At 34.8% G+C, this 21,057-nt stretch overlaps 1 protein-coding gene across 5 annotated transcripts in view; it reads right to left on the bottom strand.

Annotated features, from left to right (window-relative positions):
- Positions 1 to 21,057, bottom strand: part of kank1a (KN motif and ankyrin repeat domains 1a) — a 98,239-nt gene that overhangs the window by 14,566 nt on the left and 62,616 nt on the right. For 3 of the 5 annotated variants that reach the window (NM_001365257.2, XM_087252870.1, XM_087252868.1), the window contains one exon: positions 5,678 to 8,320. In NM_001365257.2, the coding sequence (NP_001352186.2) occupies positions 5,678 to 8,320 (2,643 nt within the window). Of the gene's footprint in view, positions 1 to 5,677; positions 8,321 to 9,321; positions 9,443 to 21,057 lie in introns of those variants that run through there. The other 2 variants (XR_015490584.1, XM_087252869.1) reach the window with 1 other exon arrangement.

Here is a 21,057-nt window from a genome sequence, read left to right as displayed (position 1 = left end):
TGTTTATTGACATTTCATAACTACTTGAATATCATATCATATCATATCATATCATATCATATCATATCATATCATATCATATCATAATTTATTTATCCACAAATATAAATTAGAGGTGTAACTGATCAATTGATTCGTGGATCACAACCCACGGTTCGGAACACGCTTAAACTGTGGATTAATACTTTTATTGAGTTGTAGATTGATCCTAAATTAGTACCAGTCAGAGAGAGATCACCTCTCACATCATTAAAATCACATGTATGAAAGCATTTAGGCTTTCCAGTAAAATATAATGCTGACAGATAAAGTTGTGCTGGGTTATTCTGGATGTTCAATTCAATTCAATTCAGCTTTGTTTGTATAGCACTTTTACAATGTAGATTGTGTCAAAGCAGCTTCACATAAAAGATTAATTGGAACAGCGTAGTTCAGTTTTTAGTGTTTAAGTTCAGTTTAGCTCAGTTTAGTGTGGTTTAACAATCACTACTGAGAGTCCAAGCACTGAAGAATAAATCCATCGATGCGCAGCTCTACCGATCCCGAACCATGCTAGCTAGTATGGATGTGCTGGGTTTCTTAGGTTATTAAAGGTGTTTTCTGTCACTACTTGCTTGGCCTGCACTGATGCATTCAGTGTAAGCTGCACAATTAATCATTAAAAGATTGGGATCTCAACACCCATGCAACATAAATTATAAATGATGGTGATTTGCCTCCGTTTATTAATCCTTTGAATGGTTGCATTCAAATCTGTGTACAAAAAAATGCAAAAATCAAATCTTTTGAGATGGTTATGAAGTTACAAACAGTTAAATAACACTAAAGTACTGGTACAACAGTTTATAATTTAGATAAATTCACTTATGTTTATAGTAAAGATTAAAATTACTGTCATAACTTGATGTTTAAAGTTGAAAGCTGTAGGCAGCCATTACATTATTCAACCAATAGATGGCGTAGATTTATGAGTGAATAACTGAATCATTCATTGTAAATGAGACTTAAAATAAATATGGGTTGTACAAATTATAATGTTAGATTTACACATTTAGCATTATCAGCAACAGTAGTAGTAAATATTACTTTTTCACAGAATATTTTACAAATTATTTTTATTTTTACAAAAATAAAATATTTTTACAATTTATTTAATTTATTTTACTGATTATTTCTTCATTTTATTTTTAATAAAAGTTACAGGTTCTAGGTTCTGTTTGTTTAAACCAAACGTTTCTTGCAGTACTATTTATTGTAATAAATGGAAAACAAATTACATTTGTCTCTTCCCCTTTTTAGCTGATCCGAAAAATGGTCCAATCCGTAACAAAAAAACATTATATTATTCGAACTGTGAGATTTGTGATCTGTTACACCACTAATGTAAAAAAAATTATTTGCTACAAAAGACACCATTTTGGTAAAAAAAAAATGCTTTAAGGCTTTAATCATGAGCAAAAAGACACTAGGGGATTGGAAGTGGTTTTATTGCAACAGATATAGAAGTCATTCACTTCTCAGCTGATGTTTGGGTTTGGGTTTGCACTCTCTAACCCAGCATAAAAGCTGATCTAGCAGGTTAGCCATGGCAACGAAAACAGATCAAAATAAAGATCCCACCTTCTCTAGCACAAAAACTTATTCTCTTATTATTATTTTCTCAAATTAAATGCAAATTTACAAGGTTAAAAACCTAAAGTGGCTTTGTGCAACAGGCTTTTGTGTAACAAATTGATACGTTCTGAGCTTGAAAGAATTTTCAGAGTATTACCAAGAAACTATGAAAAATGAAAACAAATTTCAGCTCTAAAGAACAATCGACTTGGCAAAAGATCATTTAAATCTAAACATCTTCATAATTACACAACAGCAGCAGAGATTTGCATAGACATGTCTTTAGCTGCTTATATTTAGACTTGTGGGAAACCAGTGATTGCAAATCAACCAATTGGCTATAGTTTTATGTGCAGCCTTAAACAAGGTATGATGCTGTACATAATTACTCATTCTCAAATTATACATTCATGACATTATAATGTAGCTCCTGCCAAAACAGAGTTCTTCAAAATGGACAGTTCAAGATCACATCAAATTGTATCAAAACTCTCTCTCAGTTTCAGATACACAGTTTCAGATGTTGGGGCTAGACGATATGACAAAATCTCATGTCAATATAAGTCATTTCATATCCTGATAACAATGTATATCACACAATATAGTACCTCTTCTCTAAATTCAATCACTTAATAAATATCTAAAATTACGGATCTATATATAGACCAATTGCAAAGGACTGTTTTTTTCTGACATTTTATAGTATACAGTGTTAAGCATAAATGAGTACACCCTTTTTAAAAAATGTATATTAATAAATTTTTTTATTTTTTTATATTTATATTTTTATATTATATATTTTTTCAGTGAATATAGGCAATGTATTTTGGTGCATTTAAACAACAGATTTATTAAACAGATATATTTATTAAAATAGTAATCAGTATTCAGCAAACATATTTAAAAAATTAAGATTAATACTATTAAATTCAAGCAAAAAATTGCAAAAGCAAAGTACAACCTTCTCTTGACCTTTCCTCTTGTTTAAAATGTGTAATATTTGTCTATAACATATAAATTTGGGTGTACTAGTTTTTAGACTTTTATTGTACGTTATTTTGTTAGATAACCTCCAAATTTGGCTTCAGTGGTGACTAATCTAATGTATATGTACAAATATAATATTGTATAGCTTCCTATTAAAAATATAAATTTAAAAGATACATTTATAAGGGGTGTACCGTACTTATATATACTTAGCACTGTATACAAAAAAAGTACTCAATCTTATGCCATCATTTTCCTTACTTTATTTAGGACTTCAAGGCAAATGTAAAAAAAAAGGATTACAGATCCAGTATAAAAACAATATTGGATATAAAAAAAACAGTTGTCAACATTGCACTTTCAAGATGCAACTTTCCCGCGATGTGGTTATTCATGTTTCTGTCTGCATCCCTGTAACAGCGTGTAATATATTGCGCTGATTATATAATTTATGAAAACATATTACCTATGTATTTTGTGAAACCACAGATTAAACGATAGAGCACAATTTGATAAGATCATTTTTATTTAGTCTATTGAATATATACAGTTGAAGTCAGAATTATTAGCCCCCTTTGATTGTTTTTTAAATATATTTACCATATGATGTTGGGAAAACAGAGCAGGGAAATTTTCACAGTATGTCTGATAATATTTATTCTTCTGGAGAAAGATTTATTTTTCAAATTTCGGCTAGAACAAAAGCTGTTTTTATTTTAAGGAAAAATGATAAGCCCCTTTAAGCTATTTTTGTTTTCAATAGTCAACAGAACAAACCATCAATATACAATAACTTGCCTAATTACAGTAACCTGCCTAGTTAACCTAATTAACCTAGTTCAGCCTTTAAACGTACTTTAAGCTGTATAGAAGTGTCTTGGAAAATATCTAGTAAAAGATTATTTACTGTCATCATGACAACGATAAAATTAATCAGTTATTAGTAGGCCCACACGGAATCTGCGCGCGCACACTTCCGCAGATTTTCCACAGAATTCCGCGGATTTTTAGCCTATCATTAATTCTGTTTATTTACTTGAGCAAATGTGTAAATCTGAATTTATTCCGGTTTTTATTCAGTAATTTATTACTTTTTATTTTATATATTAAGGTCTTAGTTATGATACTTCGCTGGATACTCCCAAAATAATTCCGCAGAAATCCGCAGATTTTTACCAAAATTCTCGGCAGAAATAGCAAAAAACGTCCACAGATTCCGTCTGGCCCTGGTTTTTAGAAATGACTTATTATTAAAACTATTATGTTTAGAAAGGTGTTGAAAAAATCTACTCTCCGTTAAACAGAAATTGGGGAAAAAAATAAACGGGGGGCTAATAATTCTTATTTCAACTGTATATTGTCATATTAAACAGTCCTAAAAAAAATCCTTGACTCTGGATATCAATATTATATCAGATGATATTTTACTGGCATGAGTCAAATGCATTCAAGTAATAAAAATGCATGTCTGCAAAAGACTGTCTGACACAAAGAATACCTGAGCACACCATCCTCTTTATCTAGAGCCAAATCAGCCCATGGCAGACATGGAAACACTAAAATCTTGGCAGCAAATCTGACTGACCATTGGACATAATCCTCTGATGTGCCTGCAAAATTTCTCTCACTCCTGCTTTGCGCTCCACTACAGAGCAGAAGCAATTGTTATTTATAACTTCAGAGCATTCCATGACTCGTGCTGCTTTTTTTCCTGAAGAAAATATGACAGGAATATAAGACCACTAGACTCATGACTTAAGATTCTTACAATATTTATTCCTGGAAAAAAACAACATCAGGTACTTGTGCACATTCTTAAAGATACATTGGACATGCTGCACGAGGCTGGCCTTGCACAGAGCAAGTCTTTGCACAAAGCTTCTATCCATTACATAACACAGAAGAACTATGAATCAGCATCAGCAAAGACAACAACAACTAGCCATTTAGCACAAGCTGCTGCCTTCCAAAAGAGATGAGATCATTGTTGGATTATATCCAAAGCCCCCATGCATTTTTCAGGGTCAGAGAAAACGTTGCCCTGTCAGATCGTGTCAGGCATCATTAGAGACACAAACTCACTGTGTACCCTCTTGTCTCGACCCTGTACCTAACCTACTCAGCGGGAACAGTGGCTTGAGTGTAAATATAGCTACTCTGAATAAAGCTGTGCTTATGCTTTACATTCAGTGATATTGTTGCTCTTTACACTTATATGTTCATTGATTTGAGGTCGTAAGATGGGGAGTAACAAAAGAACAATGAAATCATATATCATCTTTAAATCAAAGCTGTTCATTTATATTTGCTATATATACAAGATAATAATTCTTCCCCGTGTCATAGATGATTTTTTAACGGCAATCTGTGTTCTAGGTTTATTACAGTTTATTACAAACAAAGCCTAGTGCATGCCAGGAATGATTTATGGGACTCCTGGGTCTTCCTGAATGCAAAATACAAAGATGATCCGAGTAAATAATAATACACAATAACACACACAAAATAAAAAATAAATAAATAATAATAATTATTATTATTATTATTATTATTATCATTATTATTATTATTATTATTACTATTACTTTTATTTTTATTTTGGTATGATTATTATGATGATGATTATGATTATTATTATTATTATTATTATTATTATATTGGTATCATTATCATCATCATCATTATTATTATAATTATTAATAAGAATAATATATTAATTTTAATATAATATTAACCCACTAATTTGTGGGGAAAATGCTTTTTTTTTTCAACAGTGAAAATGTTGTTGATGTATCCTACAAGCATTCAAGTATTGATAAAATAATGATAAAAATAATTATATAATGAATTGATATTTAAAAGTAGAGGCTTGGTTGTTTATTTTGATATATAACCTAAAAATATATTTTATAATTTAAAATAGGCTGTCAAACCAACTGCTGGTAGTGGCTGGAAACTTTTTAAAAAGAAAATACAGGCAGTAAAACAGTTAATGAAATGGTTCCTATGTGCAGGTTTTATTATTAATGTTTTTAAGCACTGTGTATACTGTAAGATCAAGCAAAACACAACTAACCTTTCACTGTGTGATTTGAGTTCTCCTGCGGCCTTAGAAGATCCAAGTTACAGAGTTCTTCAAGACTTCCATACTTCCACACTGAATTGATGGATGATAGAGTAGTGACTAGTTCACTGTTGATGGAACTGAACTGGGATTGTTGAGGTGGGCCGAATGCATCTGCCAGCTCACTGTAGTTCTGAGCCAGCAACATCTGCTGTTCCTGCAAGAGCTTTTGCACTCGTTCTATGTAGTGATCAAGTCCAACTCCTGCACCAGCCTGTGACTGGTTGGGCCCTTCTGTTAAGACAGATTCCTCAAAATCACTCTTAACGTGGGTGGGGGTAGGAGACTGAGAGGGGCCACAGGCAATGTTCCTTGTCTTCTGACCGACTAAGAAGTTTTCGTGTATGCTTGTGTGGCCAATTCCAGTCTCTTTGGTTTTGCAAGATGGCAACTTGTCAAGAAAAGCATCGTCTGATGAAGTAGTACCTACTGAAACTGAACGGGTTTTTAATGTGGCTGGCGCATCTTTTACAAGACCATCACCAACAGCGATTGTACGTGTCTCTAACGGTTCGGTGCTGACTTGTTTGTCTTTTGAGCATGATTGTGTATTGGTGGAGGTATCAGTAAGAACTAACTTGTCTGTATTGGTTAACTTGTCTATTGTCTCAATTTCCATGTTTGTGTACTGTGACGCACATATGGGTAAGACCATGACTCCAAAGTCAGTTCTGTGAACTTCATCTGTTCCTGTACTCCGAGTTGCCATCTCCTTGATGGGTCTAACCATTACATCCACTGAACAATCTCCACATCCTATAGACCTGAACTCCTTGGCTTGTTCAGCCTCTCTTTTGCAAAGTCCTAAACCTTCAGCTGTTAACTCCGTGTTGATTCCCATTTCACATACGCTTAATTCCACTCCCACACTCTGGCTGCACATCACAACATGCCTGCCGACACACTGATCTTGAACCTCAGTACGTTCTTGTACAATCCATCGATCCATTGGCAACTCTGGACCCACTAAAACATGGCTTGCATCCGGTCTGCAAGTAATGCCCACTGAATTCATTTGATGGACATGGTTTGTGCTTGCATCACTAAGCTCAACATGGTTGCCCACACCTTGGCTATGTGTGGACACTCTTGCCTCCACTGACATGCTGTACATTTCTGGCCTTGCCATCAAGCCTTTGTCTGCCTTTTTCCTAGATCCAGCAACTTGCAGTTGAAGCTTTAGCTTTCCCATTTCCATTTGGTGGGTCGTCTCCTTAAGTTGAACCTCCAATCTGTAAATCTTCTCTTTGAGGGCTTCGATGGTCTGGTGCTGCATCTCAATTTCAGTTTCTGCCTCACTGCTCAGGCCTAGCATGGCTTCAGTCACACCAACTCCTGTGCTCCTCACCTCCTGTTCAGTTCCAACAGCCACATCTTTGTTTTTGCCAGGTGACCTCCTGTAAACCACCACATCATTCATGTTCTCATCAGCTCCGACACCAATGGACCTGCTTTCACGGCTCCACAGCTGGACATTTTGGTTTGATCTTAGCTCTGTTTGGTGTAAGCTGTGCTTAATTTCCTCACCATTATCCTGTATGTTCCGCTCTAGGGCTTCCACTTCAGCCGTTAATTGCCTGAACTCCTGTAGCCTTTGAGTGTTCTGCTCAGTGTTATCAATCTCCTCAATGTGAAGCTCAGAACCTGTCCTGATCTGGGACAGGGGCTCATATTGATCAGCACTGCCAACGCTAAAGGAGCGCTTCCTGAAACATCCACCTGATCCTTGCCCCACTACCTTAGAGTTATTCTTCTGGGATACTAGTTGTCTTTTCTCTTCTTGCAAGACTGAGATCTTGACTTGAAGGATTGGGATTGTCTTTACCTGCTCCTCCAACTCTTTTAGTCTCTTTAGCGCTACTACCATCTGTTCTCGAATGTGCTGGAGGTGCAAGGGGCTAACATTGGTCACTGGTGTGGTCATGCCTGAGCTCAGGGGACTGTGGCGGATTGAACTGCCCATAGAGGATGTGAAGTAGGGGTTGTATTCCCCATTGCCTAGATGACCATTATGTTGGAAAGAATGGGAGCTGGGAGAAATCTGGCTTGGTCCATAGGACCCACTGTAAGAGGACAGGGAACTGGAAGACCCCATTCCTCCAAAACTGGCTAATCGCCTACGAGGTGGCTCACTGACTGGTGGCTGCATCAGGAGCCGCTCCTGCTCCAGTCTCCTTCGAGTTTCCATCAGTGTTTTCTCCACCTGCGGGTTATGACGAAGAAGACGAGGCGAAGGTGGAGGAAGCAGCTGCTTGGTCTCAGGGACGTTCACAAAGGGTTGGGGAACTTCATGGACTTGGGCAGTATGACCAGGAGGGGCTACCTGGTTCTGAGACGTGAAATAGACTGGTGACTGTTTGCATTCATCACTGTTGGAAGAGGACAAGGAGTCTGTTGATGTCCACTCAGTGTGGCCACTGCAACTGCTCCGAGGCGGCGGAACAGTCCTGACCACTTTTGGCTTCCTCTGGATGTTCAGCTTCTTGATGGTGTTGCCCCTCTCAATGTCATCTACATATTTAAGGAAGTCCAGGTCTAGCTGATACCCATATGGGGTTTCCAAGCAGTAGGGGTCCTTCTCATCTTCATCTTTTTCTGCAACAAATAGAAAACATTGTTTAGCTATTTAGCTAGTCATTGTCCAACTTATTCAAAAGCATGATCAATCTTATGTAAAAAGTCTTTTTAGAAAAAAAGGTTTTACTACAACAACAACAATCCAAAAAATATTTGAGCCAACTAGTGTAAAAACTGAAATCAGTCTTTATTTTGGCAGTTTTTCAGTCTCAGTACATGAACTAAGTACTTTTATACATTCAATCAAAGATGTCATTTCCTTGGTTGCTAGCACAAGGTGTAATAATATGCGATCACTACAGTCATACCTATTAATCATAAACATTTGAACCAACTTTGATTCAATCCAACACCACTTTATACTACAATACACAGGTTGTTCAGTGAAATCATAAACTGAAAAAGTCAACCTTTCCATATATCGATTTCCAGCACCAAATATAAATATGTGCTCTACACAATTTCATGGCAAAACAAACTCCATGTGTTTGATGAGCATTTGTAAGGGGAGGGTAAGTGGGGGTGGGGTTAAGAGAAAACAAGGAGAGCAAATATTTCTTCCTACCCAAAGATCTATTTGGTCCAATGCAACTGGCAATATTTAAACATTTCCCTCACTCACTCCCTACCTATTAAACAAGAAACGCCTTGACAGAGAGACTGAAACATTAACGGGTTCTTTTCAGCAAGAAGCCAAGGAATATCCATCAACAGAGCTTATATCACAGTCCAAATTCCACACCGGACAGAGAATTCCTGCCGTCAGTTAGACAGATTAACTCCCTGGAAGCCAAGACACTTCCAGATGATTTAGAGAGCAGACACAGTGCATTAAGAACAAACAACAAACCATTAAACACATTTTCCTAATGTGTTTAAAGGAAACATAAAAACACATGACAGTTTACTTGTATGTAACAGTGAGACACTGCCCCTCGAGCCCCTTATATAGATTTAACTGAAAGATGTTTTAAGAAAGTTATTGTAACCTAATCTCTCATTGTTTAAGCGTCACTTACCCCAAGTCAAACAGCAGTCCTGTGCCTGTACCCTTACAAGCCGTAATAGAGTTTTATAACAAGAACAAGCTGCAGGCTGCCTCCCCTCACTCACAGAGCACTTTCTCAACCTTCACTCTATAAGGGGAAAAAATTCCACTATTGGTGTAAACTTAGCCCAGCTCAGCGTCGCCTGTGATAGGCTGACTGCCTCTACCAATCATACAGCACTTACACTGTTTCTTCTGTCTTGCCTCTCTCAAAGTGCTCTTTAAACACTTTGTAACCCCTTCAAACAGTGGTCCATTTTTAAGCTCTCTTTCCAGGCATGTCTATGTCATATTAAGCAGCCTAAACTCACCAGACACAAAATACAAGGCTAAATTAAGACTTGCTATTAATCTCCACTGTATCTCGTAAACTTCACTGTAAAAGATAAATAAAGAAAATAAAAAAAAAAGTCAATAAAGAAAAATAAACTGTATTTTACTTTATTTACAGTACCTGGCAGAATTTCCCATGTACACAAACAAATGCACAACAAATACACACAAAACATACAAATTTATAAAATTAACTTTTATATTGAAATATACTGTTAACAAAAATAAAGGGTGGTCCACTATGATATCATACTTTAAACTTTAGTGGATGTGTAATCTAACACATTACATGTTATGTGAACATAAACAACATCTCTGAATATAATACGCTCAATGGTCAATGCAAACGGAGACATTGGCTTTTACAGAGTTAGCTTAGCAAAGCCTACAGCGAACAAAGTTTGGGGACTACAATAAAATACATTTGGGTTAGTGAGATCATAAACGCTTCAAGTAACACGCATTCACCATGCCCATACACCCCGTGCAGCAAAGGGGCTTGGCCAGAGGCACTGTAATGTTATAGCAGAGAAAGCTAAAATGGCGTCCAAACGCTGCTATTTCCACAGAGCTTCTTCTGTATCTGTATTTGGGTTTCCAAAGGACACAACACAGAGAGAAGTGCTTACAATTTAATTTGAACTATGTTCCAGAGAATTATAAAAAAATATATAACTAGCAATTGACAAAGGACAGCTTCCAGAATCTTTCTCAGTTTAGTGCTGGATTTGGCTAAAACTCCTCAAAGAAGGTGCAGCTCCAACCATAATTGATGAAGCTGTGGATTGTGAGCCACAACCTGTAAGTGTTTTTATTTGTTAAAATTGATCTTTTACATGCATAGTGTCCAGCATTATCAATATGTTGTAGCGAGGACATAAACAAGGATGAAAAACAATGGGAAATGCTGTTTGGCACCTACTTCTACTTCTCAAATAATAAACTCACAAAAGATATGTGACTGTTTCATTTTAGTTACACATGCTTATTCTGAATATATGTGAAAGACAATTGTCAGATTTTATTTTAGAGAGCAGACATTAGGTTCAGCTGTGTCCTCTGTATCATCGTCTGTCTTATTTAGGTTCAAACTGATAGGCTAACAGCTATTTTGAATGACAGTATTGAAACAGCAGAGGCATAGTGCGTGAGTGATGCTTTTCCTGGTGATGTGGAGCCAATTCGCAAATCACAGTACATTATGCTATGCCGACCAATCAGAGCCTCTTGAGGGCGGGCCTTTCAGGAAGAACTAGCAAACATGACAGTCATTTTCATTTTAGCCGAGTAGCTGTATATAATCAAGGTAAGATATGTGAACAAATAAAGTGATTTTCTACAAATAAAGCATGAGCACACATTGCTTTGCATCTTATAAACACAGCCAAGCCTTAAAAATACACTCTGGGCTACCCCTTTTAATCCAGACCATTTGTTAATTGAGGCTCCTTTTAAACAGGTTAACATCTACTGGCATTTTCTGCAAGGTTATTATCCATTTTGCTACTGATTTGACTATTTTGAATAACAAATTCAACACAATTGGAAAAGGTTACAAGACAAAAATATAGATTTCTTAATACTTAAACTTATTTTAAGACGCAAAAATAATTTTAAACTTATTTTACAAAGCAACAATAATTCTAACCCTCTTTTACTGTATTTTCACTGCAACAATCACTTGCTTGTTACTTGGAGCAGCTAGCTTTGCTGACTATAGCATGAGCACAACAGCAATGTCATGGAGCGCGAGACAGGCTTGTCTGGTACGAGGAACAGACACTTGGGCAGCTGACTTGAGTGCTGACCTCACCGGGAGGGGGTTGTAAACCTGCGACACTAAAGAGGCAAGCAAGAAACGAGGGAAACGGATGAAAGCAGTGTGAGAATCGGCTCCAAGAATAATCCACCCACACTCTCTTTTAGCAGGCTAGAATTACACTGCCCATCATCAGACACAAAAACAGCCCTGAGGATGTTCAGATCAAAATAGTTTATGCTACGGGCAACGTACTGAAGCAAACTTACACTGTGTTGAAGAGTAGTTTATAAACAGTATAAAGTTTTGGCATCAACATATTTTTTAAAAGATAAAATTGAGACAGTACACTGCAAAAAAAAAAGAGCTTTTCTACGTAGTCTTGTTTCTACTCCAAATATCTAAAAACCCTTAAACCAGGAAGCATTTTCTAGACAAGTACCTCCCCATAATCTCCCCATTGGCAGACTATTTTGATTGTCTTACAGGAAAAACTCACTTAACTTTGTTTTGTATTTACTTGTCTAGAAAATTCTTCCTGATTTAGGATGTTTAATATAAAGTATCTGGACAAGAAACAAGACAAAACCCAGATGTTTTGGTTGTTGTTAACATATGCTTTCTCTGTGTATTTATGTTTAAACATTTTATTCCAAATGTCTCATCCATAATGCTGGAATTGCTCCAAATAAATATTTCCAAAAGAATGAATGAGTTTTAAAAAAAAAATAAAAATAAAAAAAAAGAGGAAGGAAATATTTTCTAGACCAGTACCTCCCCATAATCTCCCCATTGTCAGATTATTTGGAATGTCTTAAAATGAAAAACACTTAATTTAATTTCACTAAATTTTGACTTGTTGTTTCTGAAAGCAAAACAATGTTTACTTGTCTAGAAAATCCTTCCTGATTTAGGATTTTTAATTTACAGTATTTTGACTAAAAACAAGACAACTTAACTAATAAAAGCCTTTTTACAGTGACAGGACAAATCACATCTGACCAATATAAAATACACATATATTTACACTTAATTCTTTTTAACTGCAACTTATAGTTCTTGCCATGAAGATAAATACAAGTGAGGGCACTTTTTGATGGCTAAAACAAAATGTGAGGATATGGTTGCAACCATTAAGAGAACAGAAAAAGGAAGAATCAAGTTTCTGACAGGTGGACAAACAAACATGACACAGAGTTATTTGGGAAGTCTGTTGTCATAAAGCTATTCATAGACAAAACGTGCAGAAACAGCCTCTTGTAAATAGTTGGATAGTGAGAAACAGGAAGCTCTGTTTAAAGGCAAATTACAGCATGTCAATATAATGGAAAATGTCAAACACATCCACATAACAGTGATATAAGTGATTTTAAATGTCTGTCAGGCCAAGCCATTTAAAATTTAAAATCTAAAATGGTTTGATTTGCTAGAGAGAAATGGTTTGGGGATTGCCAAAGAGCAATTTCATGAATATGTCAACTTTTCTATGAAAAAAGTTTTCACTAAAATAGCAAAACCCTTTCTAAGTGTTTGTGTAGACTTGTCTTTTACAGTACTGTAAAAATACTCAATGTTTCGGTCAGTGTTTTCAAACAACTATATTTGATTTGCCAAAGTCACATAAGTGCCAATTTCACATCTGTCACATCCATAACAAAGATTTTACTCATAAATGCATAAAATCGATCATTTTTGTTCCATAATGAGCCAACTTTTAGCATTATTTATTTTGGGCTGTGTAGTTTAATTCACAAAATGTCTTTAACCCTTTGACAGTCTCACCAAGAAAAAAGAAATTGTATTGCATTTCTTCTAATGTTGCTAGTTAACGCACTCAATATGTGATTGTTTTAAGATCACTGGTTCTTAAAAAGGGTTTATGAAAAAATTGTTTTCATTTTGTAATCTAAATTTGTCATTTAAAAGAAAAATATCTAGGGCAGGAGTATTTATTCTTTTTTTTAATTTAGTTTATTCTTTATTTCTATGCTGCTGGAAACAATGCAGGTGCGTGAAGATGTTCTGTTGTTATTATGTTCGCATGTTAAAATAAATCAGTATTTTAAAATGCAATATTTATTGTGTCAGACACTAAATGGAATGTCAATTATTTTTGGTAATTGAAATCATTTCTTAATTAAATAATAATTTAAACTTAATCTGACCAGTTAACGGTTAATATTCAGTTGATGAGCGGCGGTTGTCATCGGCAAAATTAATCGAAATGAGCATCCCTAATATAATCCTTTCTTATACTTCCTACGTGTGGGACTCTTGCTTTGAAAATGAGGCCAGCATACTAGAGTTCAGTCGTACAAAAATGTACGATTTTAAAAAGGACCCCTAACCCCAACCGTCATTGGGTGATGAGCAAATCGTACTAAGTTGTACAAATTAGATTGTACGAATGAATACAAATTAGCCACTAAATACTAAAAGTTACGAATTGCCGTGAGATTGCGTTGCTCTGTCAGAATGCAAAATTCAGGAAAGACAGATTATACATTTATTCAGTGCACTTTAACATAATGTATACAGTATTGTGAAATTGTCCTAGTATGTCTACACGTCTGCTGAATATTTATGCATCATGTCATGTCACTCAGCTCTTACTAGGGTCTACAAAACATGGCATTCAGCTTTTTAATATTCCAGTCATTGCAAATTAAACAATGACCTGTCTATACTGCATTTATGTCATAAAATAGGAACAAACACAGCCTACTGTACACAAATAATTTTATTTTTATTTTTATATTTTGTGGGGGTGGGGTTGTGCAGTTTAATTCACAGAATTTCTTTAACCCTTTAACAGTCCCACCAAGAAAAATTTTGGATTGCATTTCTTAACTCCTAATGTCACTAGTTAACACACTCAATGCACATTTTATTTCAAATGTCACATCCATAATGTTGAAATTGCTCCAAAAGAATTTTTCTGAAAGAATAATAAAAAATAAAAAAATAAAAATTTGTATGTTTTTACTTGGATTAGCCAACAGAAAAGAGGTGAGTGTGAGTTCTCTCAGCTAAATTCTCACACGACATCTACGTTTGTACAAATACACTGGTGTCATGTAAACAACTAAAAAAAAATAGAAGTCCACACACATCGCTGCTCCTCAACTGTGCTTTGCTTATACTACAGAGGTGAGCAGAGAGGAATTGGTGTGAATGAGCCACACAATCTTTGAGTTGAAAAGGTCATGACTTATCTACCGTTCCTAACAAAAAGCGTCTGACTAGATCTCAGAAGACATGTCAGCAAGTACCTGCTAAATATTTGAGGGATCAGCATTACATCACTACCAGACAACATAATGTTTTGCAAAATTAGAAACATTTTAACTCGACTTATCTGCAATCTGCAGTTCCAATTAGGTTTTGGCCTTTTCTAGGTTCTGCCTATTAGACTTGTGGTCTATTCCAATACAAAACCTCTGAGAGTATTCATTACATTTACAAACCCACCAGGACAATGTTTTGAGTTCTCATGTAACACAATGAAATCTCAGTAGATCTCACACGGAGTGCATGATCACCCTGGGCATGAGATCTGCTGAATGTTAGCAATGGTAATAATAAATATGTATTTGATTTTCTGGCCTTCGATGCGCAAATCCATGATATGGGAAGAAAATCTTAATGAATTATTTTAAGTCAAAAGTAATAATAAAACCTATAAAGAGATTTGAGTGATCTTTAATGAATGCGCTTAAGTCCCATACACTGTAACAAAAATGATATGCATAGGGATAGTTAAATGTTTAGTACATAAAAATGGCAGATTTTGAGCCTCAAAAACATTGTTTCCTCGTTCTCATGTAAATCACGTAAGTGTTAGTGAAATCCTAGTGAATAATCATAACAAAACACACTGATATTACATGTGGGATTATTAATCTGCATGTCACATGTACATCATTTGATTGGCCAAAACATTTACTAATGAGATTACAATGACAATTTTCTTCTTATTTTTAAAGGTGCTGTGTGTAAGTTTTGACTCTTCTCAAGCTTAAAAATGCCATACTATGTTTACAGTTATTTAGGAAACTTGTCAAGGTTTTTATCTGAAAAACAATGCTAAAGCCAGATATTCTGCCTTAAAAATGTCCATTATGTGCCAGAAAAATCTTTGTTTTGGTCATTTAACCTGGCCAATCCCAGTTTAGCCAATTACATTTCAGCACCTTGGGTTGCCTTGTTCTAAAGTTCAATTTCAAACACTTTTAAATTATGTTATTTTTAAGATCTGAGGTAAACTATCTGCTGCTGCTTTCTGTAGTATGGTAATAACTGTCATGTAAAATGACATTTAATCACTGAATAAAGCACATGAGTTGTACCTGAGGTGTTCAATGTCAGTTTATGCTGTTGTTCAGCTGCAGGAAATATAAGCCGTTTCTAATACATCAATTCGAGGTGTTGGTTAGAACAAAAACTAATTTTAATATGGAGAATATTAATTATATCACATTGCTTTTATTTAGAACACGACTTAAAGGTGCAGTAGGTGATCTGCCAAAATGCTAAGCGGTTAGCATAATATCTTTGAAACACAGTCACTCTACTGACGTCTGAAGCCAGCAGACAACCCACTAAATCATGCCTTTAGCCAGTTAGTAAACTTTACAGTACTTTATAATGCTACAATTCCAAACGAAAAACTGTTTTATATCTAGCACATTTTAGGTTATGTAGTTAGCAAGCAAAACTTGCTAAAAGTCATAATGTGCAATATTTCATGCATGCAATGATCACTGGACTCTTACACCCTTTGTCCTAAAGCAACTACTGTATGCTCAGTGGTTGGCCTGTGGAGTGCAGGAATTACACTTATTACTAAGCCATACTTATAAGATATTCCATGCTATTTTCTTTGAGCAGCATGATAAACATTATAGAGAGCGCGTCACATGTTGTCATTGTTCATAAATACATTCAGATCATTTACTTTCATCATTACTATTGAAATGTGAAGAGATTTTCAACCAGCACAACAAAAAAATGTCTATGAAGACAATCACCTACTGCACGTTTAAATCAGCCTTGAGGCTCGATCGTCAGACTTGCTTTTGGACCTCAATCTGGCAACCTGCGCTTGCATTTGTTTTGATCCGGGAATGCAATACCTAGTTCAACCACTCAGTTCAAACTTACATTTTGCACCTTTAAGTTTATATAATCTTGTATTATACTTTCTACACGTGTGGAACTCTTATTGTGAAAATGAGGCCAGCTTACTAAAGCTCTCAGGTAATGTAACCATGTTTGGAGCATCTCATCTTACCAATGCTCACTGTCAGAATGCAAAATTCAGAAAAGACAGATTATACATTTATTCAGCACGCTCTGAAATGGTAAAAAGTCTGTTTAACTGTATCTTTTGTTAATTTACATGTATATTGAAAAATTGGCCAAGTATGTCTACACGTCTGCTGAATATGTATGCATTGTGTCATATCACTCAGCTTTTACTACAGATTTTTACAATTCCAGTCATTGCAAGTCAGACAATGACATGTCTATACTGTTTTGATGCCATAAAATAGGAACACACACAGTACATATACACAAAAAGCCTGCAGTACAAGAGCCCAAAATGGAAACCCTTTTTTAAAAAGTATTTTAGTTTAACAGACGCATTAAACCTGCAAACACAAACTTTCTTTATCAAAGCAGCCCATTGTTTGGGGTCAAATCTTAGAATTTCACTATCTGTTTAATATAATGGCCATTCAGTCTACCTTTAAATGCCTAGAGTCCTTAACATAATATGGTTTTGTGCCTTACTGACAAGAGTTTTGACAAGTAGTACTGTTGCAGACTAGCACTACTGGTCTCAGCATATCATAGTCTTCTTTAAAACGCACACACATGCTCACACACAGACAGGAGACAAAACAGAGGCCCTTTTTCTCACTCTGGCCTGGTATTTCCTGACCCGGCCCATGGAAACCACGTCAGCCTTCCAGTTTAATTATCCAAGAAATCCACGTCATCCTCAATACCACACTAACAAACACACATAGCCATTAAACAAGTACAACAACGCTGGAACAGATACAGAAGCTTCTCTAAAAATATCCATGAAAGAACAAAGCGAAACCCAGAGAAACTATGAAAGAACTGTTATTAAGCATTCATGTTAACAAAACCCGTGGTTCATAAAGATATTCCAGCTAACATTAACAGTAACTGACACTAGAATATGGGAAATAATGAATGTATATTTGGGTTGTTGTAAACAATCAACTTCAAATTATCACAATTAGTGGGACTGAATCATAGTCTTGTTTCATTCATAATTACATAATAGACTACTCTGGTTTTCAAGCACACTGTGATTCTGAAAAGAACAACAAAACCAATTGTTAACATGAATCATGGCCACAATGCAAACAGAAATTCACTAGAAGCCACAAAATTTACATTTAGATTTCATGGTTTTGGCGTACAAACGCAAACTAAACTTGTGTACCTGAAGCTGAACTTTCTTGCAAAGCATTAATCAAGGCAATAATTTGAATAAAATTGTTTATTTATATTTAATTATTAATTTTACATTTGAAGTGTTGTAACAATGTATCAACATATGATAATGTTAAATTTAATGCTGATTATTATATCTATTAGTATGAAATCAAGCATAAAAGGCAGTGCTAAATATTTTATACAGTGAAGATATTCATTTTACGTAGGATTATGTTGGATAAATAACCACAATATTGCATGAATTGTTAGTTTACATTTCCTGTGGTTCAGACAGAAACCAGCTACTATAATACTGTGACGTCTATCTCAGTATGGCCGAAATAACATGGTAACATTTACTGTCCTAATAAAGACCACATCAATTAAATAAATGATGTTAAGTTAAAGACTTATAACTGTGAGTTTTTTAACACTTTAAGACTTTAAATAAACAGCAAGAAAACAGATGATCCTTTAGGAAAGCTTTCAATGTTCAGTAAACAATAAAAATAAAATGAAAAAAAGTATTAATTAAACTATGCAACACTTTTTTTAAAGTAAGATTTCATCTCTTGTTATGTCATAAAATACATTGACAATTTTTTAAAGAGGATCAGATGAGTTTAGCCTCATTTAAAAATAATAATAAAGCTCATCTCCATTGAGATGTGTCCATAAGTCCTTATTGTGCACATTTTGGTTCACCTTCATTTAACTGTATATTACTCTCTATTTGGCATGGGCTGGTATAAGTTTTTAACAGTATGATAACATTAGATAAAAATACAACGGTCTCATGGTATTGTAATTACTGCTTTAAAATATATTGTTTTAACATGTCTAGGTAAAAAAAAAAACAATAACTTGGTTGCATCCAAAATTTCATACTTCTATACTATACTATGCTATGCTAAAAACAGTATGCAAGCAAAGTAGTATGTCCGAATTCATAGAATTTGATAAAAAGGTATGCGAGAAATACCTGAATGACTCACTACTTCCAGTGAGATTCTGAAGTGCGCATCCAATGGAGAGAGAGAATGAGTTTTAATTTTATTGCTATCTAAGCTTCTATGGCTGTCATGGCAAAAAAAAAAATAATAATAATAATAATAATAATTATAAAATAAAAACAGATCAAGTTTACCACATTTTATAAATACAGATTTTCACTAATTATAAAAATTATTCTAACAATTAAAAGTCATCAACAGCAATAAATAATATACAAGGTAAAATACATAAATATTAATAATAATGATAAGATAAAAATCTAAAACAGTTTTTTAAGGTTTCCTTTTGATAAAAATTTTACAGTTTTAGATGGATTCACATTTAAAATGCTTCATTTAAAGTCTCTCCAGATAAAAATTGTTGTCTGATAACATTAAAAACTGGGCATTCCACAAAAATATGTTTAACAGTTTGGTTTCTGTTGCAATATTATAAGTAATATTATAAGTAAATGTTGATGCGTTAGTCTTGTCCAATGCGGCATCTTGTATAAACAATCTCATCATGTCTTGACTTGAAAAATAAATTAGATTTTCTTCCTATTTCTGGCTGAATTTCAAAAAGTTTATTATCTGGGCACTGATCCCATTCTGTTTGCCATTTGTTGAGAATATGCCCTTTTATTAGTGGCTTTAGATCTGAAGGTGGAACTTTACACTACTTCAGCTTTCCTGCTAGGGCGGTTTTGTCAGCTTTGTCGGCTTGTTCATTTCCAAGTAGTCCGGTATGTCCTGGGATCCAGCAGAAGACTATATAATAAAACTGCATCCGATGGACACTAAGCTATCCCACTGATACACTACGAAAGAATTCATGAATGGACAGCAATGCAACTAATGTCAGTATGTCATGTGACGATGACAAAATGGCATCCGTAGATTGTCCGAGGTCCATTCATACAACTCACATTCATATAATAGAATTCAACAAATTTTCGATTGGTCGAGTAGTAAATTCAAATTTAAATGCAGTACCTACTGAGTAATTGGTGATTTTGGACGCACCCAATATATTTTATTTTGAGAAACATTTAAAATAATTTGTTACAGTAAACAAGTCTGGCTAAATCATTTAAATGAATCATTGACTTCAGCTTCCTTCATTAGTTTCAAATACAGATTTCTTTTAAATTTAAAATTTAAAACATCTTTGGATGTCTTTTCTACTGTTATAATAAAAACCAAAAAAAAAAAACTTACCTATTCACTCTCGGAAATAAAGGAACAAGAGCTATCACTGGAATGGTACCTTTTCAAAAGACACAAATTTGTACTTAAAAGGGTCCATTATGTTACCTTAAAAGCTTATATTTGTACCTAAACATTTTAACAGGTACACTTTTGCACTTTTTAGGGACTAATATGTACCATAGGTACAAATGTGTAGCTTTTAAAAAGGTACTACCCCAGTGACAGCTCTCGTACCTTTATTTCTGATAGTATACCATAGAAATGGTATAACCGAAAATTAAAAAAAAAAGTTTTAAAACCTTGACTTTTCCAAACCGCGGTATACATTGAAATGGTTTTTATCCCATGCCCACTCTCTATTTACTACTGCCATGAGTTTAAACATACTTAATATCACTAATCTTGGGTATATTTGAAGGTCTGACTGGCTTACAAATCAAACCTTGCAGAGAAAAGTTCAAATCTGTAAAATTAAATACATAGAAACATGTTCACAGAATAATATTATGTGAATAACTAAATTGACAAATAAAGGTCAGATAAGATCACATGATTTCAAAGTGATGACTAAATGTCTCTATTCATCAGTCCGCTGTGAATGTTTGACCACCGTCTCTAGCCATAGCAGACAGTCAATACACAAAGAAACTAAAAAGATGTTTAAAGGTTAATAGGGTACCAGACTGCTTTTATACAGGCGGCTATTGTAACTCAACAGTAATCAAGTAGTCGTAATACTAGCATTTAACAATTTAGCACGTCCATTAGCCCTTCAATCTTGACAAGCTAATCAGGTAAAACTCTAGACTTCTATAATGGCACAGCTTGGCAGCCTTGTTCAACACCAAGTGCTCTGGCCTTAGTTCACTGTGGAGCCGCCATATGGAAAGAGTCCAAGACAACACAAAATCTCCTTCAGGCCCTTACTGACCTG

This window comes from Danio rerio, chromosome 5 (genome assembly GCF_052040795.2).
Source record: "Danio rerio strain M-AB ecotype USA chromosome 5, GRCz13ab, whole genome shotgun sequence".
Lineage (NCBI taxonomy): Eukaryota > Metazoa > Chordata > Actinopteri > Cypriniformes > Danionidae > Danio > Danio rerio.
This window is presented reverse-complemented; position numbering and strand designations above follow the sequence as displayed.